Here is a 24,451-nt window from a genome sequence, read left to right on the forward strand (position 1 = left end):
GACTTTATGCAGCTTATATTCAAGAAAATTAAATATACAAATAAGGCAGTCTGTGAAGGAACATAAATTAAGGGGAAATTTTGAATACATATGACATTGTATTCAATGTCAATATTCAATATTGTCATATTTCAATGTCAATATTCAATGTCAATATTCAAGCAGGAGTTATGCTTTCTTTCTAGACCACAGCTCTAAAATCATAAAATAAAGACTTTTTTTAAAGTCAATCAGGACATAGAAGAACTGAAAAAATAACAATGAACTGGATCTAATTGACATTTACAGAACAATTCTCCCAATGACGAAAGAATGCCTATTACTTTCAAGTATACATGGAATATTCACCAAGATAGAACATAACCAAGGTCATAAAACAACCCATATAAACATTAAACAACTGAATTAATTCAAAGTATGTTCTCTGACCATAATGAAATTAATGAGTAACAGAAAGATAACAGAAAAATCTTCAAACACTTGGAAATTAACACATTTCTAAATAATTCATGAGTCAAAGAGAAAGACTCAAGGGAAACGAGAAAATACTTTGAACCAAACTAAAATGAAGATTCGACATACTAGAACATGTGAAGGCAACTAAAGCCGTGTTTGAGGGAAACTTAGAGCATTAAATATTTACACTAGAAAAGATGAAAGAATTCAATACTGTAAGCTTCTGCTTTAAGAAACTAGGAAAAGAAGAAACTAAACATAAATCGCAGAAGGAAGGAATTTAAAAGATTAGCACAGGAGTAAAAAACTTAAAAATAGAAAACAATAGGAATTTCCTAGGGGGTCCAGTGGCTAAGACTCCATTCTCCCCATGCAGGGAGCCTGGCTTCGATTCTCGGTCAGGGAATTAGATCCCACAGGCTGCAACTGAAGATTCCACTGCTGCTAAGTCACTTCAGTCGTGTCCGACTCTGTGTGACCCCATAGATGGCAGCCCACCAGGCTCCCCCATCCCATGCCACAACAAACATTGAGATCCTGTGTGCTGCAACTAAGACAAGCTCAGACAAATAAATAAATATTTTTTAAAAAATAAAATAATAAAAACTACCAATGAAACAAAAAGCTGGTTCTTAGTAAGATCAATAAATAAATCGCTAGCAAGACTGTCAAAGACATAAAATTATCAATATCAGGAAAAGGAAAAAGGGAATATCACTATAGGCTTCAAAGATATTGAAAGGATAACTGGGAATAATAGAAGTAACTTTATACATCCTATAAATTCAACAATTTATAAGAAATGCACCAATTCCTCAAAAAGCATTTACTACCAAAACACACCCAAGATGAAACAGATAATCTGAATAGCTTTATGACTATTTTTAAAACGAATCTGTAGTTAAAACCCTTCCAAAATAAGAAATCTTCAGGCCAGATGGTTTCCCTGGTGATTTCTACCAAATATTTAAGGAAGAAATAACACCAACTCTACACAATTTCTTCCAGAAAATATAACAAGAAGGATACTTCCCAACTCATTTTAAGGCCAACATTACCCTGATACCAAAACCAAAGACAGTATAAGAAAACTGCAAACAAATACTTTTCATAAACAAAGATGCAGAAGTCCTTAACAAAATATTAGCAGATTGCATCCAGCAACATAAAAAAGTATAACACACCATAACCAAGTGAGGTTTATCCCAGAATAGCAAGGCTGGTTCAAAATTCAAAAAGCAGCCGATGTAATTTACCACATTAATAGCTGAAAGCAGCGATTAGAAAAGGGCCGGACAGTAACCATTTCAGTTTGTGCTGGCCTCAAAGTCTCTGCTGCAACTACTTAACTTTGTCATTGTAGAGTGAAAACAGACACGGGCAATGTGCAAACAAGTGGGCATGAGTGTGTTTCAGCAGCACTTTACAAAAGCAGGGGGCAGACCCTTCCATAATAAAGACACTCAACAAACTAGGAATAGAAGGAAGCTACCTCAGCATAATAAAGGCCATTTATGAAAACTCCACAGCTAACATCATAATCGATGGCAAAAGACTGAAACTCTTTCCTCTAATATCAGGAACAAGGCAAGGACACCCACTCTCACCATCTCTATTCAACAGAATATAGGAAGTTCTGGCCAGAGTAACTAGACAGGAAAAAGAAATCCAAACCAGAAAGGAAGAAGTAAAACTAGCTTTGCAAATGTCATGTATAAAAACTACTAAAGACTCCACAACAATTTTAAAAACCTGTCAGAAGTAATAAAAGAATTCAACAAAGTTGCAAGATAAAAAAATCAACAGAGCAAGGGAGGCAGGAGGGAGGCTCAGGAAGAAGGGGACGTGTATATACTTACGGCTGATTCATGCTGATGTATGGCAAAAATCAACAAAGCACTGCAAAACAATATACTCTAATTAAAAATAAATTTTAGGGGGAAGGGAGGAAAAATATATAAATAATTTTTTAAAAAATCAACAGAAAAAAACCAGTTTTTGTTTACAATAGCATCAAAACGAATACTTAATAATAAATCTAAACTATTATATTCAGTACCTTTCACTCAACAACCTATAATGGAAAAGCTGAAAATACATACATACATACACACACACACACACACACACATATATATACACACACACACATATATATATAACTGAATTACTTTGCTGTACACCTGAAACTAACACAATATTGTAAATCAACTAAACTTCAAAAAAAAATTTTAGAAGAATAAACCTAACCAAAAAGGTGAGAACCTTATGCACTAAAAACTACAATACATTTCTGAAAGAAATTAGAGAAGATATAAATATATGGAAAGCTAACCCACATGTCTTGGATTGAAAGACTTAATATTTTTTTAAGACAACATCTTAAAGAGGTTCATACCAGCCAAAGTGATCTACAGATTCAGTGCAAACCCTAGCAAAATCCCAGTGACACTTTTTTTTTTTGCAGAAATAGAAAATTAATTCTAAAATTCATACAGAATCTCAAGGGACCCTGAAGAACCAAAATAATTTTAAAAAAGAAGAAGGCTGAAGGAGTCACAGTTCTAATATCAAAACACATTACAAAGCTACAGTGATCACCTTACTGTGGTGCTGACATAAAGACAGACAAGTGGGCCAGTGAAATAGAATAGAGAGCCCATACAGCATGTGGTTCTCTATGTGGTCATAAGATCTCTGAAAAATACTCAGCAGGAAAAAGAGAGTCTCTTCAACAAGTGGTATTGGGAAAACTGGATATCCACATGCAAAAGAATGAAGCTGGGCCCTTATTTTACACTGTATGCAAAAATTAACTCAAAACAGATTAAATATCTAAATATAAGACCTAAAACTATAAAACACCAAAAGAAAACACAGTAGAAAAGCTTCATGACATGGGACTTGGCAATGATTTCTTGACTATGACACCAAAAGCGAAGGCAGCAAAAGCAAAAACTGACAAACGGGACGACAGCCAACTTTAAAACTCTCGGGCCTCAAAGGACACAATCAACAGCGTGGAAAGGTAACCAGCGCAAGAGGAGAGACGCTCTGAGCCCACGCCCAGTCCCAAAGCCTCCATCTACAGCCCCGGAGTCACGGCCATCAACGAGCCCAGAGCTGCTGCTCCCAGAAGCAAGTGCATCATCACACAAAACTCCCGGGACACACTGCCTTTGTCCTCTTTAGTCAATGCTTACAGGTAATTTTACAACAAAGATCACCATAACTCTAGGTAATAGAATGTATTTCTTAAATAAAGTTGTAGGTTTAAAGTGGTTATAAATGATCATTCATTCTTTCTATGTCACAGAGGGAACAAGCAATATATCTCCCACTTTGTCTTGTTTACGGATGGAAAACAAATTGGTTGACATTCAAAGAAAATTAACAACTAAACAGGAAAGGGATAAAAACACAAATTGTCCAAGCCTTTGGTTGAACGTTCTTTCCATAAGCTGCAAATACTGCAGCTTTACCTAGCTTCATGGACAGCTGCTCACAGGCAGGAACAATTTCCACCGGTTAACATCTGGAACTGTCTATCTTACCACACCTGAAGCAGCTTCCAAAAGTAGTGGATGAAGACCACAGAATGGCTGCCTGAGTGGCCACTTGAGAAGATTAAAGTTAAGGCAAACTGGGTAATTTTTATTAGCTGCATGCTACATTCACCCAAGAAGTATATGCTGCATGCCCCATAGTCTTTTTTTAAACATAGGCCAGGAACCTCCCTGGTGGTCCAGTGGTTAAGAATCTGCCTTGTACTGCCTGGGATGCAGACTGATGCCTGGTTCAGGGAACTAACATCCCACATGCCACAGAAACACAGTCCACGCAGGGCAACCGCTGAGCGCACGCAGTCTAGAACCCACGCTCTGCAACTGGAGCCGCCTCCACATGCTGCAAGCGGAGAAAGCCTGACCACAGCAGGGAAGACCCAGTGCAGCCCAAAGAAGTGGAAACGGGCCAAACAAAGGCTTGCTAACTTTTTAACACAGTTCCAACAATGACACAAGGTTATCTTTTCTCTCTAAAAATATATTTTTCCAGAACCACATGAGAGGAAGTTGCCAAAATAATGCCCTTTGACCCCTAAATCCTTCAGGGTACAAATATTAAAATCAAACAATTAACATGGATACTGTACTGTTAGCTATAGACTGCACACAAATTTTCTGTCATAATAATGTCATTTACACACACACAAAGAATCAGATCACAAGTTATATTTAGTTAGTACAAAATGTACACTTTGTAGTTTTCAAAAGCAATTTACAGCTTCAAACTAAAAAAGCAAAACTAAAGATGGAAACAAAACAAAAAACACTAAGAATACCAATAACTGCTACATTGCTGGAAAGGAAAAGGAAGCCAGTTCTAGATAAGCAGAAATTCAGTTTCATGACATAAGCAACTGCGATTTAGTCTCTTTCTAGATAGGTTATGCTTTGCTTATGTTCCAAAAGATGACTCCCCCCAGGCTTAAGCTTGACTCCATAAGTTTAGTCCTGTTTCTCTGACACAGAGATTTTCTAAAGCACTTTTATGTCAATCCTATCTTGTGAGAAAAATGTGAGAAAAAAAAAATGTAGAGTTTTGGCTTTCAATACTCTTTTCCTGAATTTCAGCTCACTCCAAGGGTATCACAGAAACTGATGTTTAACAAAAAGTTCAGTTACAGGAAACTCCAAATTAATTAAATGACTAAAACAGTGTTACAATGCACTTTGGGCCAAGGTTTCAAGGGCAGACTTCTCACAAAAAGGAAAAAGGCGCAGATTAGCTGGGAGAATAAAAATGACCACAAGAATATTGCTAGTATAAAAAGTGACAAAACTGCTAGTGTAAAAAGTGACAAAACGCAATATGATACAGATACAGATAAATAAGTGTGCAACAATACTCTCCCAACAGCATTCTCAGCACACACTGGCTTTCGTTCTGCTCCATTTTTTAGGGCTCAATCCATGAAATGAGTCAGCTGGAACATGTACACAGTAAAGCTCTGTAAAGTTCGCCCAAGTTCACCAAAGGGGTCGGGAGGCCCATTTTTAAGGTATTAGTAATAGGGTGGAACTCAGCTACATAAGAATCCCAGAAGCAAAATGCATTCAAAACATGTGATCCCACTTCACCCAAAGTCCACACTCTGATTTGGGAGTGTGGATTTGGGAGGCCTCCCTGGCAATTAAGACTCGGGCCAGAGCTTCCTAAGACTCACAGGGTCCAAGAGCCCCCTCAGCCTGTCCTGGGAGCCCGAATGAAGACAGGACAGGACAGACATGGAAAGATCTTCCGAAGGACTGCAGGAGGCAAGAGACGAGGCTGTGAGAGCTCTGAACACACAGCCCGAAAAAGTGCCTGCTTCTGACCGGGAAAAACCCACCAAACATCATCTACTCACAGAAAGAGATGCCACCCAACGCTGGGCGAGAAAATCGCTAACGACAGCACAGGGGCCCTTCCCAGGGAAGGCCAGGGCTAGAGAGAGCGAACAGGAATAATGCTGAGCAATGACTGCCTTGCAGTGGAATGCGTGGCTGCTTTACCCTGAGGCAAAGCCCTCAGTGATCTCATCTATAAAATGAGGGGGGAGAAGGTCTCCAAGTTCCTTCCAGGGCGGTGAAAAGAAAGCAAGCCCCAGAGTCAGACCAATCCTGACTCCCCAACTTACCAGCAAGGCCATGTAGGTCACTCTGTGCCTCAGTTTCTACACCTGCAAAATAGAGATCCCACCTGCAACAGTCAGGGATAGATTTGGCTGTGAACAGTGGCTTAAAAATGAGGCTTATTATGCCCATCATAAAAAATTCCAGAAGATAGTAGCCCAGGATTTGCGAGGTGATCAACTGAGGCTTCCCAGGTGACTCAGATGGTAAAGAATCTGCCTGCAACGCAGGAGACCTTGGTTCAATCCCCGGGTCAGGAAGATCCCCTGGAGAAGGGAATGGCAACCCACTCCGGTATTCTTGCCTAGAGAATTCCATGGACAGAGAAGCCTGGCAGGCTACAGTCCATAGGGTCGCACAGAGTCAGACACAACTGATCAACCAACACTTTCACTTTTCTGATCAACAAAGTCCTCAGAGGTGTCTTCTGTCTTTATGGCCTTCATTCAAGTTGCCTAAAGACTCAAGATGACTGCTGCAATTCCAGACATCACGTCTATATTCCAGTTTTGGCCACATGTCTTTATTTTAAGAAGAAAGGGGAAAAAGGGGGAAAGGTACAAAAGGAAGTTCCAGGAAACTATTATGTGACAACTCTGTTCCCCTGTAAGGGGGACTGTGCGGTGCAAAGATAGTTTTCTCAAGGATAAAGCACGTATACAGCTAAAAACTAGGGATCTATGACTATAGAAGGGAAGGCCGGATAGATCTGTAGCACCTCTTATCTCATGTTAAGGATTAAATTGTAAATCTAAAGCATCCAAGGGCCCCTGGGCCCACAAAGGTATCCCTTCTGATTCTGGTAGCACTGACATTTTATGACCTGTGGTGTCGGTGGCTTGAGAGTCCTTCAGGAAGCAGGTTTTTCCAACACAATCTACTTTTACCATTTGGTCTTTGGCCACAGCCTACATACCACCTGAGTTCCAGCCGTACCAAACCATCTCCCTCACTCCACACTTCCCAACCTTTGTACCCACAGAGCTTCTACCAGGGAAGCCCTCCCCAAGCCCCAGGCTGCACAATGAACCCCTCTGTTCAATATCCTAGGTCTCCCCTCACCTGCTTGTCTGCTATCCCCAGGTGGAGATGGGGCTCTCCCCTGGAGCTTCTTCTCGGGTAGCATCACCACCACCCACCACCCCATATCATAAAAAAGTGTTAGTTGCTCAGTCATGTCCAACTCTTAGCAAGCCCATGAACTGTAGCCCACCAGGCTCCTCTGTCCATGAGATTCTCCAGGCAAGAGTACTGGAGTGGGTAGCCATTCCTTTTCCATGTGCCATGCCCTATTCTAAGCCCTTTACATGAAGTTTGGCCGCTGATCCCAACAACCCTATGACACACTCAACTGTAACATCCCCATTTTACAGATGAAGAAATCAAGGCACAGAGAGGTTAAATAGCTGGTCAAGGCCACACAGGTATTAACAGTCAACAGCAAGGTTGGGACGCAAGCCCAGGCTGCTGGACCGCAGAATCCTTACCCTTAGCCACCACACTCAGCCGCCCCGACTACCTGAGTAAGGGGTCCGCACGTCATCTCAGACCAAGGATGGTCAAACCACAGCCTATAGGCTAAATCCAGCCCACCACCTGTTTTTGTAAACAAAGTTTTATTGGAACATAGACACACCCGCTTGTTTACAATGGAAGAGTAGAGGAGTTGCCATGGAGACTGTGGAGCCCACAAAGCCAGATATTAACTGTCTGACCCTTTACGGGAAAAGTCTGCCACCCCTGATACAGGCTGCCAGCCCTGTAAGGCAGGACCTGTGCTGTTTTCTTTCGTCTCTCACATCTCACATGGCATTTATTTATATTTTTTTAACTGAAGCATGGTTAATGTACAATGCGTGTTCATTTCTGCGTACAGTAAAGTGATTCAGTTAAACATACATATATTCTTTTGCATGGTCTTTTGCATTATGGTTTATTGCAGGATACTGAATCTAGTTCCCTGTGCTATCCAGTAGGACCTTGTTGTGCACCCATCCTGCATGTAAGAGTTTGCATCTGCTGATCCCAGGCTCCCAGTCGCTCCCCTCGTCTCCCGCTGGCAACCACAAGTCCATGTCTGTGAACCTGTTTTGTTTTTTTTTTTTCCTGTTTCGGTTTTGTAAATTTGTCCATTTGTGTCATATTTTAGATGCCACATATAAGGGTATCATACGGTATTTGTCTTTCCCTGTCTGACTGACTTCATCTTGAGGTCCATCCCTGTTGTTGCGAATGGCATTATTTCATTCTGTTTTATGGCAAAGATTCCATCATGTATATGTACCAAATCTTTATCCATTCAACTGCTGACAGACATTTAGGTTGTTTCCATGTCTTGGCTCTTCTGAACAGTGCTGCCATGAGCAGTGGGGTGCACGCATCTTTTTGAATTAGAGTTTTCTCTGGCTATACTGCACGGCATTTGGCATATACACACAAGGCCCTCAGTAAGTACGTGGGTGTGAACCTTCCGTCAGGCCTAACTACACACAGAGAGGTGTGTGCATGTCTGGGGGCTGCAGCCCCCAGCTCACGCAGGACTTGGAAAGTCTCCCACTTCTGTCTAGACTCTAGTTAGCAACAAAGGGCCCAGGAAAACCTTCGTGGTGGCATTCCCTGCACGGTTCACAGCCCACCACGGTTCTGATGACGTGACCATCACCGGGATGCACCTATCACCTAATCCACCTAACTCCTCTGGAACAAGGGACTCACACAGAGCACCGAGTCCCACCTGCACTTGGGAGAACCTGAATCCCATGGCGTCCTGGGCGGTTCCCAGTCCCTGCTCGTGGTTCACCGGCCACGTGACCAGCACTGCCTAAACACTTAACACATCCTGGGAAAGAGGTACTAAAAACCGATGCTGGGGACTTCCCTGGCGGTTCAGCAGTCAAGAAGCTGCCTGCCAACGCAGGGGACATAGGATTGACTCCTGCTCTAAAAAGACTCCACCTGCCTCAGGGCAACTAAGCCTGTGCCCCTGCGCTCTAGAGCCTGCAAGCCACAACTACTGAGCCCAGGTGCCCTGACTATTGAAGCCCACACGCCCTAGAGCCTGTGCTCCGCCAACAAGAGAAGCCACCACAAAGAGAAGCTCACGTACCACAGCTAGAGAGTAGCCCCCACTTACTGAATCTAGAGGAGACCTGTGCACAGCAACGAAGACCCAGTGCAGCCGAAAAAAAAAAAAAAAACTGATGTCGGGGCCTTTCAACTTGTTATATTTTCATCAAAAGATTTCTAGAAAGGGACCAAACCACATACAAACACATTCCTCTGAAAACTACCGCCCAACGTGAACAAGTTATTCATGACTCAAATGCCTTCAAAGAACAGAATCGTGCACATTTCCTGATTGCAGTGCTGTTCTTGGTATCATTGTACAAGGCACAAATACAGCATTGGGTTGTGACCAAATCCCATCAAGTCTGGGTTATCAACCAGCAAATTCTGGACGGCTTTCTTTCTAATTCTGTCTTGGCCAGCCCCGAAACTCATCAGGAGCCACCAAGAGGAAACATGCAGAGAGCCTCCCATGTTTCCAGCACAACCATCTCAATCCTGCTTTCAGGACACAAAGGCCGTCTCTCCTCTCCTCCCAGGGTTCTCAAACTGCTGTCTGATGGGACACACCCTGCCAAGCCATGTGATGGACAGCCAGTGGAGACCAGCATCCACTACACAGATAAAACCGCTTGTCACCTGCCCCAGCGCAGGGGGAGGAAGGTCTGAGAAATACCTGTATACTGGGTCTAAAGTGGCCACCAACTCAGCCCCAGGTTCCACCAAGTCACCCACTGGTCTAAAGCACGTATGTCTGTTAAGTCGTTCAGTTGTGTTCAACTCTTTGCAATCCCATGGACTATAGCCCACCAGGCTCCTGTGTGTGTGTGCGTGTGTATGTGTGTGTATGTGTATGTATGTGTGTGTGTTAGTCATTCAGTCATGTCTGACTCTTTGCGATCCCATGGACTGTAGCCCATCAGGCTCCTCTGTCCATGGAATTTCCCAGACAAGGATACTGGAGTGGGTAACCATTCCCTTCTTCAGGGAATCTTCCCAACCCAGAGATTGAACCTGGCTCTCCCATGTTGCAGGCAGATTCTTTACTCTCTGAGCCACCAGGGAAGCCCCCTACAATACTGGACTCCTAGAAAATAAACTATTGTATGCCAGGCCTGATGCTGGGCCCGATGCCTGCAGGAGCTCACAGCAACGCTACAAGGCTGGCATCACGCACAGAGGAGGAAACCAGGCTCCACAGAGGTAAGCGAATTGCCAAGGTCATGCAGCAAAAACGAGGAAAAGCTGGACTGGCAAGGGGGTCTAAGCATGTCACCAGCCTGTGGTCCTGCAGGCTGTCCCCTCAGAAGCAAGGTGACTCCAGGAGAAGGAGGCAGTCTCAGGTTCCAAAAGTTCCCAAGAGGCATCACAGAAGGTGTCCGGGACGGGGAGTGACCCACTCACTTATACACTGATAGTGGGGGTGGAGAACGGTCCAGCCATTCTAAGTTTCTACACGTACCTCTCCTAGGATCCTGCGATTCCAATCCCAATACTGACCCAAGAGAAATGAAGCTCACGTCCACACACAGACTTGTACACGAACAGCAGCTTGGTTTGTAACAGCCAAAAACTGGAAACCACCCAAACATCCACCTATGAGTACACAGATAAGCAAACTGTGGTATATTCACAAGTACACTACGACTCAACAACAGAAAGAAATCCAGTATAAATGACTGATACGGCGGCAAAGAGGACCAAACTCAGATCTTTCTGAGTTAAACAGACCAGACTCTGAAAAGGATAAGCTCTAATGGTTCCACCCACTGATACATAAAGCCCAAAGAGACAAAACGAATTCATGGTGATAAAAATCAGAAATAGATTGCAAGGGAAGGGGAATGGACTGGAAAGAAGCACAAGGAACCTTCCTGAGGGGATGGAAATGTTCTGTACCTTTTGAAGCAGTGGTCATATGCTATAAACAAGTATCAAAATTCAAATGGAACATCTAAGATAATCGTATTGTATGTTTATTAGGACTTGAAAAAGAAGCCTTTGGACTAATGAGTCATTCTGATGATAAAATGGAAAGCACAGATTATTACCTGTATTCTTCCAAAACTAACTGCTCAATTAGTACTTAAAGAAACCCCAAAGAAACTCTGATTGGCCCGTCAAAGGAAATTAGGTTTACTCATGGGTATTAGAAACAATTTTCCACACAATATTACCTACTTAATACTTGCCCGAGAGCTCTGTCCAGGCAGACAGAGATGAATGAGCCCACCAATCTGGCCTAACAAGCCCACTTACACTCATGACAGCAGCCTGTGTCTTTCCCTGAAAGAGATGGCTGTCTCTATGGCAACCAGTGGAAGGTAGGCACGGTGGACAGAGAAGGGAGCCAAAGAGCTTAAGAACCACTTTGGACTCATGACTGCGGGAATGCCATTCCCCACCCCCAAGATGTTCACATCCTAATTCCTGGAACCTGTGACTGTTAATTTATATGGCAAAGTTTTTGGCACAGGCTAACTCGCTTCAGTCGTGTCTGACTCTTTGCAACCCTAACGACCCTAGCCTGGAAGGCTCCTCTGTCCATGGGATTCTCCAGGCAAGAATACTGGAGTAGGTTGCCATGCACTCCTCCAGGGGATCTTTCTGACCCAGGGATCAAACCCTTGTCTCTTATGTCTCCTGCACTGGCAGGCAGGTTCTTTCCCACTAGAGCCACCTGGGAAATCCTAATGGCAGACTGATTAACTTAAGGATCTTGAGATGAAGGGATTCTTTAAGCAGACCCCAAACACATTCATAGGAGTCCTTCTAACAGGGAGGCAGAGGGAGATGTGACACACAGAGATGAGAAGGAAACACGAAGACAGAGGCAGAAATGGGAGTGATGCAGTTACGAGCCAAGGAATGCTGGCAGTCACCAGAAGCTGGAAGAAGCAAGAAGAACTTTCCCTGAGAGTATCCGGCGGGAGCACGGCCTTGCCAACACCCTGACTTACATCCAGTGAAACTAATCTCAGACTTCTGGCCTCCAGAACCATGAAAAAAATACATTTCTATTGTTTCAAGTCACCAAGTTTGTGGTCATTTTTTATAAGAGCCATAAGAAAACTAACACAGACTGGAAGCCTTAAAGTCATATTGCTTCTGCCAGCAGTCCACATTCCCCCAGTATCAACTCCAATGTCTGAGAAATTAATTTATTATTTTAAAATTAATGAAAGCTTGTTTCTTAAGACAAAACGTCATAGAGACTTCCCTAGTGGTCCAGTGGATAAGACTCCATGCTCCCAACACAGGGGGGCTGGGGTTCAACCCCTGGCCAGGGAACTAGACCCTGCAAGCTGCCACTGAAGAGTTTACACGCAGCAACTAGAGATCTGCACGCCACAGCGAAGACAGAAGACCCCACGTGCTGCAACTGAGACCCAGCACTGCCAAATACACAGATAAAAATAAATATTTTAAAAAAGGAAAACATCACAGACCATCTCATGACCATGGGACAGGTAAAGATTTCCTTAACAGGGCTCAAAAAGAACCCAACAAAAAGGGAAAACATTGACAATGTGACTATGTTAAAATTTAGAATTTGTGTTTATCAAGACACTAGTAAGAGAAGAACTCGCAAACCACAGCATGAAAGAAGCTGCTTTTTCTGTATATAGAACACCTGTGCCCACGTGTGCAGAAACCTATCAGTGAACTCAGACCCAGAGTACACAGGAAATTCCACAATAAGAAAAAAAGCAGATATTAGAAAGCTAATAACTTCGTTAGCCATCAGAAAGGGCAAATTAAAACCACAAGGAGATACCGCCACACACCCACCAGATTGGCTACGACGAGAACAGACAATGTCAAGTATGGACGAGTCTGTGGAGCACCTAGAACTCGCTCACATTTCTGGTGGCATACTAACAGACACAACCACTCTGGAAAACTCTCTGGATGCCTCTCGTGAGTGGGACATCTGTAACACCTCCACACCTAGGTACCCACCCACAGACAGGTATGCGTGTATTTCCCAAAACTATTCATATGAGCCCCAAAACTGGGAGGAACTCAAATGTCAATCTATAATAGGTACAAATATATTCTGTACATTCATACAACAGAATACCAAACAGCAGTGGAAATAAAGAGACCACAACATGAATGGGGCTAAGAAGCCAGACATAAAAGATCACATTACAATATGAAATTAAAAAATAGGCCTAATAATATATGGTATTGGGAGTCAGAATAGTGGCACCTACAGGGGCCGGGGATGACAGTAAGGGATGGGATAAAGGGGCTGCTTTTTCTTGATCTGGTTGTGTGTGAAAATTCACTGAACTACGTATTTTTATGAGTTGTGTATTTTTCTGAACGAATATATAAGACTTCAAATTTACCCTCAAAAATTCAGTTATTCAGAGATTATGTGGAAAGGTATGGGCAGCTTTCCTTTTCTCGATAATATTTTCAAACTGCAAAATGGATGCACGTTCACCTTAGGGGGAAAAGATAATGGGAAGAAAGAGAAGGAAAATCATGCTCACCATTCAGGGTGTGTGTGCAAGCATGCACACGCATGTCCATGTGTGTGTGTGTTAGTCACTCAGTTGTGTTCAACTCTGCGACCCCATAGACTGTAGCTATGCCAGGCTCCTCTTGCCATGGAATTTTTCAGGCAAGAATACTGGAGTGGGCTGCCACATCTTCCTCCAGGGGCTCTTTCTGAGCCAGAGATCGAACCTGGGTCTCCTGCACTGCAGGCAAATTATTTACCATCTGAGCCACCAGGGAAGCCCACTGGGTATAAATATCAAATACATGTTCACTTTAAATAAGGCAGGGGTGAGAGGACAGCCAATCCCACAGAGGGTGATTAACATATGGCATACATTACATATATCATATATAATGTATTATATACATGTATGTGTATAGTACAAATCATATACAATATAATGTTGTCATCACCAGTCGTGTCGGACTCTTTGCAGCCCCATGGACTGCAGCATGCCAGGCCTCCCTGTCCCTCACCATCTCGTGGAGTTTGCCCAAGTTCATGTCTACTACATTAGTGATGCCATCCAGCCATCTCATCCTCTCATGCCCTCTTCCCCTTGTATACATTATATAGGATAATATGCTATGCATATATTATTATATATTTTATACATATATAGTTGTATATATTACAATATAATACATAGATATAATCAGCAGCTTTGTGATCTGAGCAATCATCTTTTATAATTATTGTCAATGAAGCCATCTAAGGTCCCTAAACAATGTGAGTGGGGCCTCAGAACAATCTGACAACCCAGACAGCAAGACGTGCAAATCCTTCGGAGCACAAGGAGACGAGACCATTAAACCAGAACAGTGATTTTCAACCCTGGTATCACCACCAACTGTCTCTAAAACTACTGGAATTCTCGAAAAGCATTCATTTTAATGCAGTATTACTTTTGAGGTCAATATATGCCCCTACTGACTTTGCTAAATGGACCAAGTGACCCCAAAACCCTGGGAAATCATGCCAGAGGCTACACACTGTCTTCTCAAAGTCTGTTAATACAGATCGAGTGAAAAGCAAGCCCTGGATATCTGGTTCCTAAAGGTCCACCTTGGGTGGGTGGTCATGGGTCTGAGGTCAGGATGGGCATGTCTGCTGATGACATGTTGCAGAGAAGAGGGCAAACGATAAACATACTAACTCAAGGACGAGGCTTTAAGCTGGTAGAGCATTAAGAATTGCAAGAACAGTGGTAAACGCTGGCCAAAATAGAACTAAATCCTGGCTTGTCTTTTCTGTCATTCATTTACTTGCTAACTCATTTGGTAATACTTACTGAACCCTTATTATATGCCACGTCCTATTCTAGACTCTAGGGATACAGCAGTGAACAAGACAGGCAAAATTACTCTCTGTCCTCAGGGAGTTAATACCAAGTGCAGAAAGACAAAAGAGTAAAATACAGAGCATGTCAGCTGGTGGTAAGGGTTGAGGAGGAGAAAAAGCATGAAAGGGAGATGGGGTTTAGAGGCTGGAGGAGGAAGGAAGTCACTTCCGACAGAAACGTAAATGCCTGGTTCCAAGTTTTAAATGACCTCTTGCCCCTCAAAGAACCCATCATCTTCTCTGCAAAGAACTCTGTGATAATTATGCGAATGGGACCCCAGAGCCATCACAGCATTCAAAAAAGAGACCAAGAGTTTTATGGACCGGAAAGGGTCCGCTAAAGTAGGGGCAAACTGAAGATCCAAAAACAGCTCCTTCTTGAGATCCTGAACTATTCTCAGCCCCTTACACATCAGGTCTTCATTTAATCCCCACACTGAACTAAGGAAAAGAGCAGAGGTTACACCATCTTCAACATTTAAGCAAGCAGGAAAGCGGAAGCCCAGGGCAATTACGGAACTGGCCCAAGGCAACAGGTGTGCTCAGTACTGAGGTCAGGACTTGACCCAGAGTCCGCACTGCTCTAACTGTCCAAATGCATGTCCACTGGCCTGAGGTTTTCATATGCCCGCACTCGTCCGCTTCATCCTATTCAAGATTTGCCTTTCAGTGTTTTCCTGAGTTCTTACAACCTCACCAATCACCCAAGAAAGAATTAGAGGCTGACGCCACATTTGCAGTCTTTTTTCCTCCAAATATCAAAAACTGAATGGCGATGAAAGCCCTCAAATATTTAAACATCACTTCCCAGATCTAATGAGAAATTATTTCCCCTAAAACACTAGAAGCTAAAACCAACCCCAGAGCAGTTCCGTTCTGGCCAAAGACTAAACTCAGCCTTAGGGCAAATGAGAGTCCATACTATATCCTTGCTAGATCTACCCTTCTCAAACTGAACACAAGCAAACAGAACTCCTGAGTGTCCCCTATCCTACCCACAGGCAGGTGCGTCCCCTGTGACCCTGGGATCCATAAAGGATGCCTCAGCCTCCCAGCCTACATACTCAAGAAGAGAACATTAAAAAAAAAAAAAGTAAAACTGAACCACTTTGCTGTACACCTGAAACTAACACAACACTGTAAATCAACTATATTTCAATTTTAAAAAAGTTTAAGCTATCCTTGGCCCCTCTTGCCTTCTCATCTCAGCATCCAACCCCTCAGCAATGTCCCTCCTCCCCACTCCAAATGTGTCCCTTTCTGCATTTCCCTTGTCCCCAACGTCCAAGCCCCCAGCATCTCTTGCCTGGACCGCCATGCTGCGCTCCTGTCTGCTTCCTGACCTGCTCCTGAAAATCTCATCTCCACACAGGAGCCAGAGTGAGCTCTTGAAAGTTGCAGACCGGGTCACCTCCCTGCCTAAAATCCTTCTGTCAAACTGTAACAGTCTTCGATCTTTCCCCTGCCTACAAGGCCACGTATGATATGGCATCTGCCTGACTCTCCCCAGTCCCTGGGGTTTACTCTCCCCGTGGTACACTCATTCCATATGAAACTCAAAAAGTGGGTGAAAAGATTGTGCACTAGATTAAAATGTGAATATCAGCAAAGACATTAGAGCCACACAAATTTCCACAAATACATGCCTTTATTTCACCATCTTTTTTATATATATATATATGTATATATATATATGATATATGTATCATATATATGTGAGAAGGAAATGGCAACCCACTGCAGTATTCTTGCCTGGGAAATCCCATGGACAGAGAAGCCTGGCAGGCAAAGGGGCGCGTGGGATCACAAAGAGTTGGATATGACGAACACTTTCACACTTTCATAAATGTATATGTGCCATGCCCTGTTGCTCGTGGGATCCTAATTTCCCAAACCGGAATCGAACCCAGGCCCACAGCAGTGGAAGCATGGAATCCAAACCACTGGACCACCGGCAAATTCCCTAAATATATTTTTAATCTATGAGCACCTACCTCCTTCTGAAACTATGTTCATTTGTTAGAGGTATTTACACTTTAATGGGGCTTCCCAGGTGGTGCTCATGGTAAGGAACCCACCTGCGATGCAGGCAGTGTGAGACAAGGATTTGATCTCTAAGTCAGGAAGATCCCCTGGAGCAGGGCATGGCAACCCACTCCAGTATTCTTGCCTGGAGAATCCCATGGACAGAGGAGCCTAGTGGGGCTACAGTCCATAGGGTTGCACAGAGTCGGACATGACTGAAGCAAGTTAGGATACATGCACTTTTTAATGCCATCCTACAAATCTCTACCATGCTATAATGTCTGAAATATTTTCTTCAAAGAACTATACTAATGCATTATAGAAACTCCTTCCTTTGGCCCATTTTTTGATTGGGTCGTTTATTTTTCTGGAACTGAGCTGCAGGAGTTGCTTGTGTATTTTTGAGGTTAGTTCTTTGTCAGTTGCTTCATTTGTTATTATTTTCTCCCATTCTGAAGGCTGTCTTTTCATCTTGCTTAGAGTTTCCTTTGTTGTGCAAAAGCTTTTAATTTTAATTAGGTCCCATTTGTTTATTTTTGTTTTTATTTCCAATATTCTGGGAGGTGAGTCGTAGAGAATCCTGCTGTGATTTATGTTGGAGAGTGTTTTGCCTATGTTCTCCTCTAAGAGTTTTACAGTTTCTGGTCTTACGTTTAGATCCTTAATCCATTTTGAGTTTATTTTTGTGTATGGTGTTAGAAAGTGTTCTAGTTTCATTCTTTTACAAGTGGTTGACCAGTTTTCCAAGCAGCACTTGTTAAAGAGATTGTCTTTTCTCCATTGTATATTCTTTCCTCCTTTGTCAAAGATAAGGTGTCCATACGTGCATGGATTTATCTCTGGGCTTTCTATTTTGTTCCATTGATCTATATTTCTGTCTTTGTGCCAGTACCATACTGTCTTAATGACTGTGGCTTTGTAGTAGAGCCTAAAGTCAGGCAGGTTGATTCCTCCAGTTCCATTCTTCTTTCTCAAGATTGCTTTGGCTATTCGAGGTTTTGTGTATTTCCATACAAATTGTGAAATTATTTGTTCTAGCTCTGTGAAAAATACTGTTGGTAGCTTGATAGGGATTGCATTGAATCTATAGATTGCTTTGGGTAATATACTAATTTTCACTATATTTATTCTTCCAATCCATGAACATGGTATATTTCTCCATCTATTAATGTCCTCTTTGATTTCTTTCACCAGTGTTTTATAGTTTTCTATATATAGGTCTTTAGTTTCTTTAGCTAGATATATTCCTAAGTATTTTATTCTTCTCGTTGCAATGGTGAATGGAATTGTTTCCTTAATTTCTCTATTTTTTCATTATTAGTGTATAGGAATGCAAGGGATTTCTGTGTGTTGATTTTATATCCTTCAACTTTACTACGTTCCTTGATTAGCTCTAGTAATTTTCTGGTGGAGTCTTTAGGGTTTTCTATGTAGAGGATCATGTCATCTGCAAACAGTGAGAGTTTTACTTCTTCTTTTCCAATGCGGATTCCTTTTATTTCTTTTTCTGCTCTGATTGCTGTGGCCAAAACTTCCAAAACTATGTTGAATAGTAGTGGTGAAAGTGGGCACCCTTGTCTTGTTCCTGACTTTAGGGGAAATGCTTTCAATACTAAACAGACATTTCTCCAAAGAAGACATACAGATGGCTAACAAACACATGAAAAGACGCTCAACATCACTCATTATCAGAGAAATGCAAATCAAAACCACAAAGAGGTACCATTTCATGCCAGTCAGAATGGCTGCTATCAAAAAGCCTACAAACAATAAATGCTGAAGAGGGTGTGCAGAAAAGGGAACCTTCTTATACTGTTGGTGGGAATGCAAACTAGTACAGCCACTATGGAGAACAGTGTGGAGATTCCTCAAAAGAACTGGAAATAGAACTGCCATATGACCCAGCAATCCCACTGCTGGGCATACACACTGAGGAAACCAGAAGGGAAAGAGACACGTGTACCCCAATGTTCATTGCAGCACTGTTTATAATAGCCAGGACATGGAACTAACCTAGATGTCCATCAGCAGATGAATGGATAAGAAAGCTGTGGTACATATACACAATGGAGTATTACTCAGCCATTAAAAAGAATACATTTGAATGAGTTCTAATGAGGTGGACAAAACTGGAGCCAATTATACAGAGTGAAGTAAGCCAGAAAGAAAAACACCAATACAGTATACTAACATATATGGAATTTAGAAAGGCGGTAACGATAACCCTGTATGTGAGACAGCAAAAGAGACACAGATGTATAGAACAGTCTTTTGGACTCTGTGGGAGAGGGAGAGGGTGGGATGATTTGGAGGAATGGCATTGAAACATGTATAACATCATATAAGAAACGAATCGCCAGGATGCTTGGGGCTGGTGCACTGGGATGACTCAGAAGGATGGTCCGGGGAGGGAGGTGGGGGGCGGTTCAGAATGGGGAACACGTGTATGCCCGTGGCGGATCCATGTTGATGTGTGGTAGAATCAATACAATATTGTAAAGTAATTAGCCTCCAATTAAAATAAATTAATTAAAATAAATAAATAAAGTAAATAAATTTAAATTTAAAAAAAAGAAACTCCTTCCTGAGGATTCCCCACCCCACTCCGATTACGTGGCACCCTCTCAGCCAATGAGAGCACCAAGTGTCCTGGACGTGCGCTCCTAGGCGAGTCCCACACATGTAGCTTTCCCTCCTGCCATCCCTCTTTATGTCACCGGTCTTGTGTTCTGGCCACAATGCCTTCCTCGGGACGTGCAGATGAGGGTAAGAGCACTACAAATAAATTAAGGCAGAATATGATACTGAATGTTAAAATATAAGCTTTACTTGGGGATGTGCAAGCAGACACCAGAGTAAAAACTGTTGGTGGGTGGCTGGTGTGTTATCAACAGACAGCAGCCTCACCAAGGACTTCATGGCTGGAGATCCATCACTAGCTGCAGACAATTTGGAAAAAAAAAAGCGCAAAGGAACATGCCATGAGGCCCCCAAATGCAGGGAGCTTGACTCAGCCCAACTACTCACACCAAGGCGTTTCCCCTGGGGGGTGGGTGGTAAGATTTCCTTCCACTTTTGAATCCTGTGTCCCCCTCCACTATGTGATGAAAAGATGCCTATGTGTTTTGCACACAGCAGGAGCTCCAAAGTAGCTGACCCAATGCCTGGCACATAGTAGGGCCTCCATAAAATAGTTCCTGAATAAATGACTGATAAGTGAATATTTTTCAAAGTTTCCATCTTTGTTCTCTTCCCTGTTCCTTTTCACTGGTCCAGATCCTCCTTTCTAAGACCCCTTGAGGAGGGAGAAGCATGCAGGCACAGCCATCACAGACGTTCTCCGGATCACTGATGCACCCTCAGCCACAGCTGGAAACAAACCCCAACGCTGAGACCCTGACCACTAGGAAGAGACGATGCTTTTGAAGGCAATGGTAGGCTTTGAGACCAATGCGTCTACTGTGGTAAGAACAAACAGTGGCAGCCAGCTATAACCCACAGTAAACAAATTCGATAAAGATGAGACTTCAGCAGTATACACAGTACATTTCACCTGTGTAGCCTGCAATCAAGTATGTGTTGTTGGTGCTGTTATTAGTATTATTATTGTTATAAATTTTGCCTCTTCGCAATCTGGCCTTCAACCTAAATACTCCAGAGGATTTAATTACACAAAAGCATGAGTTACTCCAATTTCCCCTAAATCCACTCCAAAGAACAAATCCTTTAATATACATTGCAGGTAAAATGCCATCCCCAAGTGAAGTAACTAATCCAGGGTAAAAGCTCTGTTGGCCTCATAAATCACTTCAGGGGGGAAAAAAACGGAATTAAAGGTGATTGTCCAACACACAAACCAAATGCTACACAAGCAAGGCACAGCCAGGTACCATTAACAAGGCAATTACCAGGACCTGAAATCAGATTCAGTCCTCTCATCTGTCTCCTCTTTGGCACTCTACCTATTCCCTTTTCAGCTTTCAAGAATTGACACTGGGGCTATTTTGGGAAATAAAAGGATTCAAAAGTTAAGGTGCAGCTTCCACTAACACAGTAGTAGATCCCCAAGGAAACTCTGGGGAAAGTTCTCTGCCTAAAATATCAACTCAGTTTCCTTACTTAGGAAGTCACCCTTCTCCACCTGCAACGCAGGAGACCCTGGTGCAACCCCTGGGTCGGGAAGATCCTCTGGAGAAGGAAATGGCTACCCACTCCAGTATTCTTGTCTGAAGAAGTTCATGGAAAGAGAAGCGTGGCGGGCTACAGTCCGTGGGGTAGCAAAGAGTCCAAACAAAACTGATCCACTAACACTTTCTCCTAGTAGAGCTTCACGTAAATAACTGCCTGCAGTTTCAGCTGGAAACAATCTGAAACTTACACAGGGAGAGACCGCCAAGTACTCTAGTAACTAGCAGAGATAAGCAATAGCTCCCGGGATGTGATGAAAATCTCGCAAGCATCCTTAAGAACCACAAGACCTCATATTCAAGGGCTATTAAGGACCTGACACAGATCTCATCAACAAACTCTCCAAAAAGTCCCATTCTCCTTGCATGAATATTGGTATTTTTGACTTGTTTTTAAAAAACTATACACACACACACACACACACACACACACCTACACATAAATGCTGTGCCCCGTCTGCTCCTTTCAAGTGTTCCTTACTACCTCGGTCCACACACACCGCGACCCCTTGCCCTGGCACCCCTCCTTCCACGTGTCCCAACTGGGAGAGTAGAGTGAGCAGGCAACTTCAGGAAACACCTTAAGGGAGAAAATAACTTAAACAGCGAACTGCCCATTTCGAAAGGGGAGAGAGTGTCAAAGAAAAAACCACACTAAACTTCCGTCGCAGTGTCTCTCGGCCACCAACTGGGCGGGGGGCTAGCGCGCGCCCCGGAAACTGCCGAGGATAACTGGCTGATTTATGGGGGTGGTGGCGTCTTTAAACAATAAAGTTTTAAATGAACTAGGATGTAGACAGAATTGCTGTGATGGGGCCAGCTCTTACGTACAGGCATCGCGCACGCCCCTCTGCCCCCTACTCTCAGTCCTTCTCCAAGGGTGCCGGAAGCCGCTAGCCTGCAGGGCCCGGGGACCAGCGCGCTCGCCTGTCGCTCCAGTCCCTGCAGGTGCCAAGGCTCTCCTTCCTTCCCCACTACTGCGATGTGGGCCCGGGCTGGGGTCGCGGCGCACCTAGGGTAGCGGGGACGCGTGGTGGGCCCGGGTGCCGAGGCCGCCCCAGCTTGCCGGCGGCGCGATCGCGCGCGCACACTCACACAGAGCAGCGCGCAGGGAGGGGCGGACGGCGGGCGCGTTACCTGTTCTGCCAGCCCTGGAGGAGGTTGGTGTATTTGCTGAGCACGCCCTCGAGCGCCGGCTCCCTCCGCCGGCCGCTGCCCCCGCACGGGCTAGCGGCTACCGAGCCCGGGCTGCTGCGGCTGCCCCCGCCTCCGAGCCCGGCGGCCGCCGACCTGCCGGAGACCCCCCGGCCAGCCAGAGAGCAGGAGGGTGAGGAGCCCGCCGAGGTGGCGCGGCTGCTGCTGCGGCTGCTGCTGTTGCTGCCCCCGCCGCTTTCCGCGCCCTGGGCTGCCCTCTCCATGGTCCGTGCGCGCCCGGGACGCGGGGGCCCGCCGCGGTGGCGGCCCCGGCGCTGGGGCTCCTGGCGCGGCGGCGGCGGCTACAGCTCCGGGAGCCCGGGCCGCGCGTGGCTGCTCCAAATCCCCGGGAAACGCCTGACTCATACAGGAGGAAGAGGAGGAGGAGGCGAGGAGCGCTGGGAAGGAAGCCAAAGGGGCTGGATGCAGCTGCGGCCGCCCCTCCCCCGTCGCGGCCCCGGCCCCTCCCTCCGCACTAGTTTGCCTGGCAAGTTCGGAGCGGGTGGCCGGTTCGGCCAGCCCTCCTCCAGGTCTTCCTTCTCTGCTTTCCAGTCCCCGGGGCCGCTCAGGCCCGGGGCTCGGGGCGCTCTTGAAGCCGATCCGCAGGGTGGGCACGCCCGGAATCCACACCCTGCCGCCCCCTCTCGATGGGAAGGTGCGAAAGGGAATCTCCGCGCGTTACTCCCCACCCCCGCACCCACCTCGGGACCTGGCGGGAGGAGCGGCCCCACCCACTGGGTCCACCCGGATATGGACCCGCCCGGCCTAACACCGGTCACACGCAACTCCTCTCCGTCTTCCGCACCGAGCCTGGGCCGGACACACGTACACGGTCACCTGGACATCGACCTCGCTGGCCGAGAGGAGGAACAGGGCTAGGAGGTCCTCCGGGCTCTCCTGCGCGTCTGGGAGGGGAGGGGAGAAGCCAGGTAAACTCGCCCGGGGCGTTTTCACCCATTGGAGTTATGACAAATGCACAGTGGACACCCGGGCCAGGATTTGAGTGGGGCAAGAGTACTCGGATTCCTGCAAGCGCCTCCTTCAGTTGAGTGTCCTGGACGCAGCTCTGGTCTCACCCTAATCCCTACACTGATGGACACACGTCAACCTAGCCAATCCAACCATATCTGGTGTTATCAAGACAGCACGATGCACTTGGGAATCAGAGGCTCCGAAATGGGTAAGACTGCACGGAAAGCAGGAGAGATCACAGATACCTACAAACAGAGCAAAGTATTCTGTGTATTGACTGTAACTTCTGCCCCCACCCGCAATGGAGGCACACGGAGCTGCAGCTGGGTTTCTAAATCTAAAGTTGAGTTGATGCTCTTCTGCAAAATTAGATGGGTTACACTCTCCACTGCACTCATCATTTTTGTGCATATAAATATCCAGTGCAATCTGGAAGTTTCTAAAAATTACCTAGAAAAGAGCTTTGAGGATCTTACCCTCCCCCAACACACACACACACACACACACACACACACAAACACACACACACGAAAACAAAAAGATTGATAGGTGGTCCCTATCTAGGAACTCATAACACAGGTAAATAATTCAACAGTTAAAAAATTACTAAATGGAATAGAGTCAGCTCTCATGGGGCCAGTTCTCCAAGCCTGACCCTTTTCTAGCCCCATATCCTTCCAGGAAGCTTTCAAAGGTGGTTCAGTTCTAGAAATTTTCATGGAGAAGCTTCTGGAACTGGTGAGACATGGTTGTGCCCCCAAATAAATTACAATCCCAAGTGTCCACACAGTATAAAAAGAGATAGCCGCGCCCCACCCGCCATGAGACTGCATGGTAGAAAGGACCAAACTTTGAAGCCAGACTGGGCTGAATTCAAATCTATGACCTTGATCAAGTGACCTCTTTAAGCCTTAGTCTTCTCACCTGCAAAAATGGAACTAATGTTACTAGTGGCTGGGATGAGAATGTTTATTTGGTTCAAAATATCATCTCTTCCCATGGGAGGAATATGTTCCCTC

At 44.7% G+C, this 24,451-nt stretch overlaps 1 protein-coding gene across 5 annotated transcripts in view; it reads right to left on the reverse strand.

The window, feature by feature from the left end:
- The window catches only part of OSBPL10 (oxysterol binding protein like 10), a 362,137-nt gene extending 338,232 nt beyond the window's left edge, over positions 1 to 23,905 (reverse strand). For 2 of the 5 annotated variants that reach the window (XR_009732395.1, XM_061395733.1), the window contains exon 1: positions 22,404 to 23,149. Coding sequence is in view for 2 of the 5 variants with exons in the window: in XM_061395733.1 (XP_061251717.1) it covers positions 22,404 to 22,684 (281 nt within the window). In the remaining 3 variants the exon portion in view is untranslated. The other 3 variants (XM_061395738.1, XM_061395737.1, XM_061395734.1) reach the window with 3 other exon arrangements.
- Between the last annotated feature and the right edge of the window lie 546 nt (positions 23,906 to 24,451).

The sequence above is a fragment of the Bos javanicus genome, chromosome 22 (genome assembly GCF_032452875.1).
Source record: "Bos javanicus breed banteng chromosome 22, ARS-OSU_banteng_1.0, whole genome shotgun sequence".
In the NCBI taxonomy this organism is placed as follows: Eukaryota; Metazoa; Chordata; class Mammalia; order Artiodactyla; family Bovidae; genus Bos; species Bos javanicus.